This window comes from Empidonax traillii, unplaced genomic scaffold (assembly GCF_003031625.1).
Source record: "Empidonax traillii isolate 1590-97213 ecotype Southwest subspecies unplaced genomic scaffold, ASM303162v1 scaffold187:size1931383, whole genome shotgun sequence".
Classification (NCBI taxonomy): domain Eukaryota; kingdom Metazoa; phylum Chordata; class Aves; order Passeriformes; family Tyrannidae; genus Empidonax; species Empidonax traillii.
Genome location: NW_020955380.1, coordinates 151,790 through 167,067, shown reverse-complemented (window position 1 = coordinate 167,067; position 15,278 = coordinate 151,790). Strand labels below are relative to the sequence as shown.

The 15,278-nt window shown below is 39.4% G+C and overlaps 1 protein-coding gene across 1 annotated transcript; it reads left to right on the top strand.

Annotated features, from left to right (window-relative positions):
• Positions 1-2,152: 2,152 nt before the first annotated feature.
• On the top strand, positions 2,153-12,050 carry RFT1 (RFT1 homolog). The gene is made up of 13 exons (XM_027886487.1): positions 2,153-2,278; positions 2,391-2,476; positions 3,039-3,155; positions 4,123-4,312; positions 4,891-4,992; positions 5,982-6,116; positions 7,011-7,089; positions 7,339-7,389; positions 8,042-8,172; positions 9,008-9,152; positions 9,690-9,795; positions 10,628-10,877; positions 11,444-12,050. The coding sequence occupies exons 1-13, from the start codon at positions 2,216-2,218 to the stop codon at positions 11,606-11,608; spliced, it is 1,620 nt and encodes a 539-aa protein (XP_027742288.1). The 5' UTR covers positions 2,153-2,215; the 3' UTR covers positions 11,609-12,050.
• Positions 12,051-15,278: the final 3,228 nt, after the last annotated feature.

Sequence of the window (15,278 nt, the reverse complement as noted above, 5' to 3'; positions counted from 1 at the left end):
CGGGCTTCGCAGCTGTTTCTGTTTCGTCTTTATGAGGTGACAAGCCATACTGTCCAACAAAACATCACTGAGTTGCCACTTCCTTCTGCCCATGGCAGATGCCCGAAAAGGTCAGACAATTAATTGCTTCCAGTTAGCACGTTGATTTCTCATGCTTTATTGAAGTTACCTACTTGTGTCATGAAAATGTTTATATGTGGATGGAGAAGAACATGAGTCTGTCATAGTGGAGTGTTGGTAGATGCTGGAGCGTGTCCAGAGAAGGGCAGTGAAACTGGTGAAGGGTCTGGAGAACAAGAGTTATGAGGAGAGGCTGTAGGAGGTAGCTTAAAACTGATCAAAATTACAAAGGAGATTCAAGGCAGACCATGTTCTTCTCTACAACTACCCAAAAGGGTGTTGTAGCCAGGTGAGTGTTGGTCTGTTCTCCCAAGAAAGAAGTGATAGGATGAGAAGAACCCATCTCAAGTTGTGCCAGGGGAGATTTAGACAAGATAATAGGAAAAATTTTACACTGAAAGGGTTCTCAAGCATTAGAACAGGCTGCACAAGCCATGACATGCTAGAAGTATTTTGATTTCTGCTGTCACCACTATTGTCATCAAGAAAACTTCAGAGCCTGAGTTAGGACAATATTTTAAATTGCTTTTTCCATTTGAGAAGTGGAAAACTGCTTAAAGGAAAAAGGAATGGCAATGTTTCCTCCCCTCTAGCTACAATACTCTTCTGTGACTCAAAATCTATCTCTGCAATTACCCAACACAGATTAATTTCTCCTCTCTGTCCCCATATCCCTGTCTTTACAATGGGTTAATAACCCCTTTTTGTAAGTTTGGGGGTTTTTTTGTGATGTTTCTTGTTTGTTTGTTTTTATCATAGGATGCCACACACTTTTATGTTTATACATCACTTCCAAATTAGTTAAATAATGTTATTAGGAAAAATGACCAAAGGGAAAAAAAATGAAACCAAAAACCTGGAAAACTACTCTGAACATGGAAGGAAAAAAGTAGTGGATGAAATGGCTCAGAGGAGGAGGGGGTTTTATGTAGCAGACAATTGATGGAGACATGGCTGCTTTGCATGAACTTGAAAAATTTTGGTTGCTTATCTAGTTTCTCTTAAGACCTTGATTTAAACAGTTGCAATTCATATTCTGTCACTATGAAGCTGAAATCAAATAGGGCTCAGACACTTCCTGCCCCCTGCCCTAACAGCTGGGGTTAGACTTGGGAAGTTTTATCTCAATTGTAGCACTGCTAAGAAAAATGTGACCTCTGAGCTGGAAGTGCCTTGCTTTTGAAGGGAATGTTCTGTAACATGGAAGATACATTCTTTTTATATATTGTTGTTTAAACAGTAATCTGAAATAATCTGGAACTGTGCAGACTTTAAATGAGTCTGAGGTGACCAAGTCTTGTTTACTTTCAAGGTTCCAAATCAGTGTATTACCAAATTTGATCTGTTATGGTTAAATTGTGTTTTGCTATTTGAAGGTGTGGTGGCTTTTGGGGATGGGTTGTATTTGGGTGGTGGGGTTTTTATTTGTTTGGGGGTTTTTTTTTGTTTGTGGTTTGGGTGGATTTTATTTGGGTTTGTTTGTTTGTTTTTGTGGTTGTGCTGGTTTTGTTTTGGTTTTTGGTGTTTGTTTTACGGTTTTGTTGTTGTTTGTGTTTGGGGGGTTTTGTTTGTTTTGTTTTTTCTTCTCTACAGAACGAAATAAGAACCTTTGTTGGTCCCGCAGCCAGCATGTTTTACCTCTGTTTTTGCCTTTTTTCTTCGGGTCAGGGAAGGCTGGAGGGTTTGCCCTCAAGTTTAGAAAGGGACTGATGGAACTCGCACGGAGATTTTTTTTTCCAGAAATCTCTGGGAAAAAAACAAACAGCACTTATCAGAAAGTACTATTTACCAGGGTATCTCCTCCCCTAAGCCAGCGTGGAGTTTAGGGGTGGCTTTGGAGGCACACCTGCTTGGCTGGCGCTTAGTTTTGGCACCGGCGGGTGCTGGAGCTCCTGGACCGCTCCCAATTTGTCCCGAGCGCCGCCGAACCGGCCACTCCCGTCCTGCCTCGCCCCGTCCCCTCAACCCCATCCGAGCCGCCGGGGCGGAGTCCCCTCAGCCCCCCGGTGCTGCCGGGCCGGGTCGGGGCGGTGCCCCCGCTCTGACGGGATCCGGCGCGACGGCGGCCGCGCCATTTCCTGCGGCGGGGCCGGGGATGGCGGCGCAGGAGGTGCTCGGTCAGACCGCCCGGCTGGCCTCGTCCAGCGCCCTGCTGCAGGTACGGGGCCGCCCCAACCCTCCTCCTCCTCCTCCTCCTCCTCCTCCTCCTCCTCCTCCTGCTCCTGCTCGGCCGTGCCCCGCAGGTGTTTCCCGTGCGGCTTCTTCCACAGGTGCTGTTCCGGGTGGTCACCTTCGCGCTGAACGCCTTCACGCTGCGCTACCTCTCCAGGGAGCTCATCGGCGTGGTCAATGTCAGGTGAGGAGGAGGAGGCTGAAGAGCCCCCGGGCAGGCGACCCGTGCCCCGCATCCAACCCTCTGGTCCCCGGACATCCTTGAGGCATCGCCAGGAGGGCTTTGGGACGGTGCTTGTGCGTCTGCATCTCGGCTCTGTTTAGTGTTGGTTGTAATGCTCTGCATAACGCTGTTTAATCTACTTTTGGATGTTTCATAGCGTTAGATTATTTGATGCTTCCCCAGTTTTGTTTTGCCCTGAAACACTGGCAGCACTGGCCTGTTTTCCATGTTTAAACCATCAGCTTGCAAAGGAAAAGCCATGCTGTTCCCATAGGATACAGTTTTTCTCTGTATTTTTGGTTTGTAGCATGTATTTTTGCCATTTCAGTAATCACATGTAGTTACTTTACATCTTTGTGTTTTAGGAAGAGGTGGTAATTTAGCTCATATCACCATGTTTGCATACCTGTTAAGATTTGTCTGTCTGTCATGCAATCCTGTGATGCTATTGCATGAAGGATTTCAGTAGTAAGTAAAGAAATAGTTTTCTCTCCTTTTTTTTTTTCCTTCTCACCTCCTTTAGGCTGACTCTGCTGTACTCCACAGTCGTCTTCCTTGCCAGGGAAGCGTTTCGCAGAGCTTGTTTGAGTGGAAGTACAAAGAGAAATTGGACCAAAACAATTAATCTCTTGTGGCTGACGTAAGATACCTCTACAAGTTTACTTCTTTAGAATTCATTTCTAATTCTTATCTGAGAGCTCACAGAATGAGAGGAAGTGTTTATTTACTAAGGTAATTATTTTAGCATTGAGCATTTAGAAACCATAGTCGTGTTTCAGGACTGATGCAGGAAGCAGGTCAAGACTGTTGTTTTAGCATTTATGGACTAGATTTCTTCTTGGAGCACGTGGGAAAGTGCATTGCCAAAGCTGTTATCTGGAGCCATTTGTTCTGTTGCTTAACCTGGAGTTTCATTTAGGGGTCTGGTAATGTGAGGGTCAAATAGATCTTGCTGCAGTGATGTTAAACTTTGTTCGCTCTGCCAGAAGCTCCGTGTTCCTGAAGCAGTGTCAGCAGAAGGAAATGCATATCTGCACTCCTGTGCCTGGCCTGGTTTTTTAGCTGCACTCCTGACGGAAGTGGCTCTGAGCTAGAGCAGAGTTGGCACAGCTGAGGGGCACACAGGCATTTCCTTATCCTCACTGTGGTGTTGCTCTCTGGAGAATCAGTGATTTCTGGAAGGGTGAGATTAGCAGCTGGAGCAGTGGCATCTTTATCTGTTAGAGCAAGAACCATCAAAGCTTGTCTGACAAAGCCCTGGTAAACACAGACTTTAAATTTTTAACAATGAGAATTTGTGGTCTTAGGGCACAAGAATGCAGATATTTGACCTTATATTAGGAGCTTGAGTAGAAAATAGACAAGTCAGGAAAATGTTTTTTGTGTCTTGCAAAGAGTGACATAAGCATGTTCATTACAACAAAAAAAGATAATACATTCTTGGTGTAGTAATAACAGAAATTAGTTCGTTGGGGTCTTTTTTTTTTTTTTGTAATCATTATGGCCATATGTGATATTGTAATCTTAATTTTCTTTTTTTTTTCTTTTTTTTTTCCCCCCTGCTGAAGTAACATTTGTAGTAATTAGTTTTTATGTTAACTTTTTAGAGTCCCTCTTGGTGTTTTTTGGTCTGTTTTCTTGGGCTTAGTCTGGCTACACTTGCTTGAAGTCCCTGATCCCTCTGTGGTTCCTCATTATCAGGCTGGTGTGGTGGCATTTGGCCTGTCTGCAGTTATTGAACTTCTGGGAGAACCGTGCTGGGTTTTAGCACAAGCGCATTTGTTTGTGAGACTTAAGGTTAGTAAAGTACAGGGGGTGTGTGCACGTGGGGGGAATTATCTTTCTGTTGAAAAGAACATACAACTGACATAGGTCTTTGTATATTCAAGCATATACCCCCCCCCCCCATGTGTCCTGTTTAGTACTGTGTGGCGTGGTTGTAACACAGATAGGAATTTGTAACCATTTAAGGAAGCAAGTTGGTTTATTTAGAAATTATCACATTAATTAAATGCTTAATCACAAGTTTTAATTGGAGGGAGAGGCACACTGCTTCCACAATTCTGCATTTCAATGGATTGTTGGTATAAAACTGTGAAATGTAGCAATTGAGAATAGTCTCAAGCAAAGCTTTCTCCTTTCTATCCCATACAAAGGACTGGGAAAGTGCAGTGGAGAAATTGTGAAATGAAAGAATAGAAAATTTACAGAGAAATCACAGTTTAAGCTGACCAGCTCAGCAGAAAGAAACTGTCATAAAGTCCCACTGACTTTAAAAGTCCTACATTCCTACATAAATTCTGTGTGTTAAACTAATATATTTTAAGGTTGTGTACGTGGTAGAAAATAACTCTTCTCTGTTTTCTTTCTTGAAGGTAATTGCTGAAAGCCTTTCAGTGGTGTCAAAATGCATTTTGACAGTTATTTTAGTAATCCTTTACCCTCAGTGGGGCCTTTACATTTTTGCCTTGGCTCAGGTAAGTTTTCTGTGTTTTCACTCACCTGAATTTTTATTTGCCTTCGACATTTAGCCTGCTAAAGTACTTTGGGAAGCTGAGGGGAAAAAGCTCTTAGGAGGTTTAGGATTTAGCACTTGTGTTTAGTATTTTGCTGATCCTTGTTACTGACTTGGTGCCTTGAGCAGTTTAATGGAGGTACAAGGAAGGACCTTCAGGCTGTGAAGGCACATTTTACAAATAAAGTTATGTTATTCTGTGTAAGCTTTTTGGGGACTCTTTTCATAATGAGTTGCATCTTCTAATGCTTGAAGACTCTGTTCCCCATCTGGCTTCAGAATTCTTAGACTTTGGATTCTACTCTGTAGAATCTTCTTCTGTAGAAGACTGATCATGCGCAACTTTATCAGCCTGTACCACCAACCTGTCTCACCTTATCAGGAACTGCTAATCATGTGAGATGTATTCAGGTTAAAATTTTTTCTTTAGTGCAAAGAAGAAGGCACCTGGAAAATAGGGTTGTGGCCTGTGTACTATCAATTCACCTAGAAATAAAAATGTGGTCCACTGCAGATGTGGACAGCAGGTTACTTTTTTTTTTTATTCACTTTTTGCAGTGGCTGTAGGAGGTGGCTCATAACCGATGGAAGATGGAAATGATTCTATGAAGTAAGAGATGTAGACAGTAGCTACTCTGTCAATTTGATTTTTGATTGAGTGAATAATTGCTTTGTAATTGGACTTTAAATAATCATTCTAAAAATGCTGAATAAAACATGAAAGTTAGCGAAGGACTATGATAACAGCAGTTTAAAAAAAAGAGAGATCAATAGCATTCTTGAGAGGTGTTAAGTCTTTACCTAGTTTAGTATTTGACAGGAATAAGGACTACTTACATTTTCTTTCCACCGAATTTGCAACTAGGATGTAATTCTAGCATGTAAATCGACATCTGGAAGTTAATTTTATATTACTCTTTGGTTTTTGTCTCTCCTTCCCAATCTTTCCAGCTTTTATATGCCACTGTTCTGGTGATGTGCTATGTAACTTATTTTGTGATGTTTTTGGGATCACCTGAAGCAACAAAGAAGTCATTTCCAGTTGCTAGAGTGAAAGCTCTGTTACCTAACTTTGTGGAAGATGAGGTAGGTTGCACAGTTTTTCTTGATTTCCCCCTCCCCCTTCCTTAAAATCTTTTATTTTGAAAATAACTTTGAGACAGTGGAGTTAATTGAGTGATTTTGGGGCTATTTCTGCACTGTAGAAGATATGGCAGGTTAAAAAGAAAGAAAAAAAAATACATAAAAATCCAGTTTGTAGCTTTTATCAGTAGAATCCTTGTCAGAAAAACGAACTCTTTGCACTTGTTGTGCTGACTTGGTTTGTGCAAAGATATTAAAAAACATTAACTGGAGACAGAACAGTGTGCAGGGTATCACTGGATCTGAGGCAGGAAAGAAACCAGAATCATTTTACAATGGATTTTGGTGCTTTGACCTTTCCACAGAATAACCATGGTGCTACACAGCATCCTACAGGTTCTCAAATATCTCTCAGACAAAAGCAAGGCAAAGAAAGATTGAAAAGCTGCAGCAAGGAAGACAACATTCTGAAAAAGATTTATAGATGGAAAAGATAAAGATGGTTCTTGGATGCAAGACTTAGGAGGACAGTTTGAAGAGCAGTTAGCAATTTATATCTACAGTGATGGTGGGAGTTATATTGGCATGCTAAACAGCATGGATGTGGCTTTTGCTGATCTCTAATTACTGTTTTCTGTAGAAAGCTTTTTTGGGTTCTTTATCTGAAACGACAGTGCTTTTCAGCAAGGGAATAAGTTTGTGCCAGATCAGAGTTATATTGGTCCTTGAATTAAACAATATTTTAGGTAATATTTGAGATGGTTAGAAACGGTGATACAGGGGGTTTCCTCCTCACTCCAGTTAGAGCTTGCCCAGAGTATTGCACTGGCTTTGTATTTTCTATTTCTACTCTTTAGGTTCAATCATTTTTATTACATTTCAGTACTTTTTTTGCAGACCTTTGTTAACTGGAAGGAAGCACGTTTGACTTGGAGTTTCTTCAAACAATCCTTCTTGAAACAGATTTTGACAGAGGGTGAGGCTTTACGTGTGGTTGTGGTGGGGAAGGGCTCGTGAACACTCCTTACAAAATGGACTTAGAGCTTCCAAAGGCTTGATGGGGTAGGGGGAGGCACCATTCAACCTGAGTGAAGCTTTTTAGGGTAATCTGAAGTTGGTGCTGTTCCATTTGACTTTGTTGAATATTTAGTATTACAAGTGCCTTGAACAAGTACTGAGAAAGGTTTAGGAACTTGTCCTTAAGTTTTTTGTCCTGAACTTACAGGTGAACGATATGTGATGACTTTTTTGAACGTGTTAAATTTTGGAGATCAAGGTAAGTGTGATGGTGCTGTGGAATGGTGTCAGTTTTCTTAGTTCTTGCTCTGAAGATGGTTCTGAAAATGACCTAAAGTATTCGAAGATAACTTGAAAATCTGGGAACATTTCAAAGCCTTTGTGACTTTTGAGATACATTTTGGAGAATGATTGATGTAGATGGAGAAAAGAATTTGATTTAAGACACAGAAACATAGAATGGCCTGGGTTGGAAGGGACCTTAAAGGTCATCTAGTTCCAACCTCCCTGCTGTGGACAGGGATAACTTTCACTAGACACATATCATTCTCTTCTTCTGTATCAATAAATCCTTATCTTCCTGTTCTCATTCAGTGAAATGTCTCAGGATCATCCTCCCAATTCCTCTGCAGTAAGAATTTTAAACCTGGTTTGGTGCTGTTATTAGATTCGCATCTGTAGCTGATGCTTTTGTCCTCCTTTGCCATCTATGAGCCAGCCTTGCAGTTTTGAGCTGTGGTTGCTGTGACTGTCAGAATCTTTAGAAAACACTGCTTCAGTGTTGCACTAAATTCCGTTTGTTTTCTCTCTGCTTAGTGGAGATGTTAAATTAGAATTCACGTTGTAATTAAAGACTTGGAATTAAAATGCATGTAAAAATTACAAATTGCTGCCTTTTTTTTTTTTCCAAGGTGTATATGATATCGTGAATAATCTTGGTTCACTGGTGGCCAGGTTTATCTTTTTGCCTATTGAGGAGAGTTTTTATGTCTTTTTTGCTAAAGTGTTGGAAAGAGGGAAGGCTGTGAAGGATCAGAAGCAGGTAAGTTTATTTTGGATTAATTACGTGTCAGATGCTTGATGTTTGTTACAGATAAGCTGCATCACAAAAACGTGACAGAAATGTGTGTTTGAGTATTGAGGCTGTTAAAATTGAAAAATTCAAGTGGAGAAAAAAATGTCAAGTGAGGCTGGACCAAAAAAAGAAAAGAGAATAGGTAAAATGCTAATGAAATAGAAATTAAAATATGCAGTGATGTAGTATTGCTTGTGCCAATGAAGTGAACATCCTGTCCTCCAAACTCTGTGATGTAAAGCCTGCTGTACTGTGTATTTCCATTATTTAAACCATAAAATCATACTATTTCTATTAAATAAATTATTGATATACTTGAAAATATCAATAGCTGTTAAGTAATGTTTCTGAAGAGTGCGATTTTTTGGGAAGGAAATATTTGTGTTTTTCTTGCACTTTTGAGTTGTATGCTGGATATTAATGAATAGGAGCTTTGTTCCAAAGGTGATATTCCTGATCAGTCATGAAGGTCAGCCTGGGCTGACCTTGTGATAATCCTGCTACTTGCACATCAGCACACAGTTCAGTCCTGTGCTTCAGGTCACTGGTGGGCTAAGAGGGTTGTGTGTATATTTTATATACAGTGTACCTGATATCATAACTGGAAAAACAATGGGATAATAAATATATAAAAAATTTTGCAAGTTAAGACCATGTGTGTGGATAATGCAATAACCAAGGATAAGTTTCACACCTTTTTACACTGTGCAAACTGATTTATTTTTTCTGTGAGGTAGCATTTCTGTGGGAAGATGACTATGACATGGGTTCTGATTTGTGTAATCGACTACATTTTTTTCAGGATGATGTTGCTATGGCTGCAAATGTGTTGGAATTGCTGTTGAAGCTTGTGCTCCTGATTGGCCTTACCATCACTGTTTTTGGCTATGCCTATTCTCAGCTGGCTCTGGATATTTATGGAGGCTCAATGCTGAGTTCAGGAACAGGTAAAGATTTCTAGAGCTGGCAAAAAAAAAAAAAGCCATTCTTTTAAAAAAAAGAAAAACCTCAGCTATTATTTTTTTGTAAATCAGCAGATTTTTTTTTTCCCCCTTGTAAAATCCCTATTGAAATCTTTGACTAAGCTCATGGAAATCCAGAACTTGTGCCTTTGTGAGAGTGTCTTTAATATGTAGTCCCTTAAACTAAAATATGCTGAGGACCTCTAATGAAGTAGGATGAATTTTGGGACTCTACCCTCTTGCAATATCACATTGTTGGAACACAACATTTAAAGGATTATTTGACTAAGCCATGATGTACAATTACTGACTTCAGCTGTTTAAAACAGAAAAACCACATTCAATGAATGGGACCCAAAGAATTCATATTTTTAGCATAGGAACAATAATACTTTTTTTAAAAATAGCACTAAACTACATAATGGTATCAATCTTCTACATATTGCAGGGTAATTTGTTAAGAAACCAACCTTAAAAAGTAGTCAAGGAATTTATCTATTTATCTTTCTGACATGTTTTTAGGTCCAGATCTGCTCCGGTGTTACTCGCTGTATGTCCTATTTCTTGCTGTCAATGGGGTAACAGAATGTTTTACATCTGCTTTGATGTGTAAAGAAGAGGTGGACAGGTAGGAAAATGTCCCCACAGTATTCCTGTTAATTTATTTGTGCTGATCTGATAAGGAAATGGGTGCTTTTGAAATTGGCATAATAATATCCTGCCCCACTGAAAAGCAACTCCTGGTTAGGCTGTCTGCACTTAGATTTAGACGTAGAGCCTTTAGCAAACGTTAAATATTTGGGTAAAAAGGTCAGAAATTAAGAAATGCAGGTTGTTAAATTAGCTTACAGTACATCACTAACTGGGAAAGTAATTTAAGTGTGTGTTTCTGTACACATGAACTTCAAGTTATACTTTTAAAACAGTCGTTTGACTTACTAAAAGTTTGCAGCTATTAAAATTTGTCATGTACAGGTACTGTATATACACTTAGGAATGATCTAAATTGTGGATGTGAATTCAGTGGTTTATGTACTTTTGTAGGAGATTGGATTAGGTGACCTCCTGAGATCCCTTCCAGCCTGGATTATTTCTTGATTCTATGTTCAGGCTCTCCCTGATGTGGCCCTTCCAAATTAATTTCAGTGAGGTCTTTTTTCCACAACCAAAGTAGGATCTTTTTTGACTTTGCAAGGGCTGCTTCCATGACCCCTTTAAAATGTGAACTTGTTTTCCAAGCCACTGTTTGGAGCAAAATATAGCGTCATTTTTATGTTGTTGAACATTTATTGTCTTTAATGCATTCCTAAAATAAAGTAACAAAAAATCCACAGGTTTTTACATTACTAATGATCGTTATTAAATTTTGCTCTCTGCAATGAGTGTGCAGTAAACGAATGCTGTAACTTCATGCAATGCTAAATTGTTTCCTTTTTTTGTTTGTTTGTTTTTTTACCTAGGTACAATTTCGTTATGCTGGCCCTGTCCTTCATATTTCTGTGCATCTCTTATTTCCTGACCCACTGGTATGGCAGTGTAGGCTTTATCCTTGCCAACTGCTTCAACATGGGCATTCGAATCACTCACAGCATCCACTACATCTATGGTTTCTTCAAGGAAAGCACTTACAGGCCTCTGACAGGTTTGCTTCCCTCTCCCTTTTTGCTGCTGGTTTATATCATCAGTGGAGTCATCACTGGTTTCTCAGAGGTGAGCATCTTTCTCTTCACTTTCACTGTGAGCATGAGTGACTTTTGCGTCTGCAGGCAGAGAACAGCATTAAGAAAAAAGGGTAGGCCGGAAGGTTTCCGTTACAGGCAAGGCATGATATATTATTAAGAGATTTAATCTTTGATACAGAGTTATCTCTGCCACCTGCACAAGGTGTATCTGACAAGTAAAACAAATTTTAAAACATTTCTTCTGTCTGTAGAGAAATGTGTTCTTAGTTATTAGTAACTGAACTTTTGCAGTAGCACAAAAAAATTCTGTAATAAAAAAGTGATAAACAACCAAAACAAGAACAAAACCAAAAATTGCTAAGAGCACATTTATTTAGACTACAAGATGGTAATTGCATAGGCTAAATATTACAGAGATGGTACCTTTTCAATGTACAAAAATTTGACAGCTTGAAAATCCATTATGCCTGAGAAGGGAGAGCTTTATATTTTGGAATGATCAAGAGAGGTGTTGGGCCTTTATTTTTTACTGAGACAACAAATCTCCTTTGTGCTGACTGGTTTTCCTGCAATTGCTTGTGTCCTTTGTTGTAGGGGTTCCTGTGCTGTGATAAGGGGTGGATGGCGAGGCTGCTCCACATCGGTGTGGGCGCTCTGTGCTTTGCAGCAACCGTTGTGACGATGTTTTGCACTGAGACCAAGCTGATCCACTTTGTCAGAAGCCAGTTCCTCTCCCGCTATTTGAAGAAAGGAACGTGATGTGTCCCGTGCAGAACAGTTCTTGTATGTGCTTGTGGTAAAGGGATGTATTTTTTTTCCGTGAGATCTGTGTGGGGAAAAAGGTTTCCACACATGTTTGGAAGCACTGATAATGGAGTGGCGATGTAGAAGGTTGAATATTGTTTTGTCTTCTGAACTGATCAGTATAGTGAAAGAGAGATGAGTAATTTTCTCTTTATCCACAATTATTTTCCAAGTTTTTCTTCAAACAGCCTCGTGGGTAGTGAATGAAGATCTAAGATGCACCTTCTGACATAACCTGGCTGAGACTTCACGTAGAGAGCTCCTGTTCCTACCCATGGGGAGTGTGTGTGTGAAGGCATGATGTGGTTTATATCATAAAGTGTAGTTAAGAATGCCCTTATTTGGCACAGAGGGGCTGCTTAACTGGTGAGAAAATGATCTGATAAAAAAAACCCACCCAAAAAACTCAACACTAATACCCATTAAACAAACCAAGAGCTGAGGAAAACACTGGGGCAAGGACCAAAAGCAATGTAAGTAAGTGTTGCTGGAGCACACAGTGTGGTGCAGAGGGATTGAGTTGTCAGTGTTTTGAAGTGTAAAGTGGGAAACAGAAAGTCCTGACGTTTACAAGTGAATTAATGGAATGCACAGCAGGTGTCCGTGCTGGCTCTGTGGGATTATTTCATTCAGCATATCCCTCATTTCTGAGGGCATTGATTAACTTGTCAAAAAAGCCTCAGCTGAAAGGAGAAAGAGGGTTTGAGCAGTGTCTTGCAGAAGGTGTTAAGTAGAATCACACTAATGCTGAAGTTCCAGAAGGTTAATCATAAAAGTTTCTTCTTTCATTCCACTGCTTTTTGGTTTTGTCTGAGATTTTAAATGCCAGCATGAACACATTTGTCTCAATAAAAATTATTTTGTTTTATCTGTAAAAAAATCTGAATGTTAAATGTATTTATTAAGATTTTTTACTAGGGTTTATGCATATTGAAGCTTTCTTTGTTGGATAGAGAATACATCTTGTTCCCTTACTTGTTCAGTCTTGAACTTCAGATTGATTTTTTTTTTTTTTTGAATTGTTGGAAATTTAGGCATTCAGCAGTTGTAAAGTTTGATTTTAGGCTGCTGGTTTAGGTTTACTAATGGTGTATTTTATTGCTGGTCTAAGATCTGGATTTGGCAGCTTCAGGATGTACAAGGGGCAGGTTTATAATGATCAGTGTTCCCTTTGCAGTGTTTGGATGGCCCAAAAAATGTCAAGCGGTGAAAAATGTCTGCTCAGACGTGTACAGGTGAAAGCTTTTAGTTTAATTATGGAGCAGCTCTGCAGATCCTCAGATTAAAAACAAAACAAAACAAAAAACCCCAAAAAACCCCAACTAAAACAAAGCAACAAATCACTGTATTGGCACTGTGGAGTTCATCCAGGCGGCCACAGTGCCCAGGGTGAAAGGCTCTCTACTATCACGACCTACCAGCTTGGCAATCAGGAATATTTTCTGAACTCTGATAATTCCCACTTGGAAAATATTGCCAAAGCAACTCCATGTGGGAATTTGGTGATTGAAAAGTGATCGCAGAGAAGCCACAATGAAACAGTGGAAGGGAACGGTGCACGTCCTCAGCTGAGGGCAGCGTCTCTACTGCCTGAGTGGAAGGGCGTAGCTAGAGACTTGCTGATTCTTCTTAAGCTGTCATAAAATCTATTGAAATCAAACAAACTCTACGTTGTTCTGTCCTGTTAATTGAGTTTGGCAGATCTTTGCCTTTTAAATTTTTCTCTTCTGAGTGGTCTTGCAGGTTTTTTTCCTCATTCCTGTCAGGTGTGGAGTTTCTGTTATGTTCGCTGTTCACTGTTATGAAGTACAGCTCCATGTATTGCAGTGTTGAAACTTCTTTGTTGTAAATTGTCCAGTTTCTTTTCCTTTACTCATTCATAGTACAAAAAAAGTCAAGATAATTGAATCTGTGGACTGTTTCTTAGGGTATGTCTTTGGGACCTTGCTGTGGAAGTAATTCAATCTGTATAGTGGATTTTTATAACTACTTGAATGAGATATTTTGTATAGCCCTGCACTTGCAGTGCTTTGGAGATTAAAGTACTTTTCCTGCAAAATGAGCTTGAATTCCTGCTGCCTTGTCTAGTCTTACAGTCCAGCTGGACACTGATAATGCTTCTGCTACTTACAGTGTCATAAGTAGGGTGATGTGAGATCTCACTGTTCAAAGGGCTGTCTAGTCTCATAAATCTTTGTTAGCATAAATGCATTTTGTGCATTTGAAGACAAGTTACATTTTTAAACCAATTTGTTTTGTTTCCTGTTGGGAAGGGTTACAAGTGTCTCTTGCATCTCATATGAGTGCATTTTCATGTGAATCAGGAAGACATTTAAGATGGCTTAATGATTGCTCATTTGCAAATTAGGGACACATTCCTCATTTGAACATCATCTGTAAGCAGTTCAGTAATGGTTGACTGGGTTTTGTGATGTGGGATGTTATATTTTTAATGTATTTTATGTGGCAGGAAACTGCAAGGAGGGCCAGGAAGTAGAGACCCATGAAGCTGTCTCCTGGTTTCTTATTTATCTGTTTGAGCTTTAATGTGAAAGCTGTTAATTGCTTTATTGGTAAAGCAGTAAACTGTCAAACTCAGGGACAAAGTTGAGATTGAACTTGACTCTGTTTTCCTTTTGTTTGTAGTTCTGTTAGTCTGTTAAAGGCACAATTGTCTAAAATTTCATGAAACTGTTTTCCAGTGTTTTAGTTCAAGCCAAAGGAGAATTAAAAAGTTTTCTTTGTAGAATAAGTGATGACTCTATGCTTTGTGATGTGTTTTTCTTATTAGTTGGATGGGTGACTTCCAAAAAACTACAAAATATAATGGTTATATAATAACGTAACACCAAATAAAATTTATTTCCTTTACATTTTGTTTTTGTCTTCCACTTGAGGATTATTGAATTTTTAGTTGTGTCTTTGGTACTGCTGATGCTTGGTTTGGATTTTCTAGGGTATTTTATGTATAAATTCATTTATCAGCCTAAACTTACACACCATTTCCTAACACACACACGTGCAAACACACAGATGAAATTTGCTGTACTAGTTTTGTAAGAAGTGGCATCATTATAGTCACTCTTTTCCTCTTTGTTTCTGTCAAAATGTTTTTTTGTGTGTATTGGAATCACCAAGTTCCTTTGTTTGCCTTTACACTGCATTGTTGTGATAAAAACTGTTTCAGTGGAATAAACCTGATATTTAATGAAGTTTGTTAGCTGAATTAGGCTGGGACCGGCAGTGCTACTGTTGGGAACTAACCAATTAACCAATTGTTGAAATGTTGTTTTTTTCTAGAATGGTAAATATTTTATTTGTAAAGAAATAAGGTGGGGGAGCACCTCTTTAGGAAAAGAAATTAAGAGTTAAAGCTTTGCCTTAATGGTTAATCTGTTTCAGCAGGCACAGAAGTAATAAATGTAAGCTAGGATGTTAACCACAATTTAGCCCCATAAGGAATGTTGACTTTTTAGTGGGTATGAAGGATTATGAGTGTGAGTACCTTGAGGTCAGCTGGTCTTAATTCCCTGGTTTCGGGATAGTGCTCCTATCTAAACTGTGAAATTCTCTTTGTGGACTTTGTATTTTTGCTGGTTGAACATCCTACTTTTTTTCCCCCCAT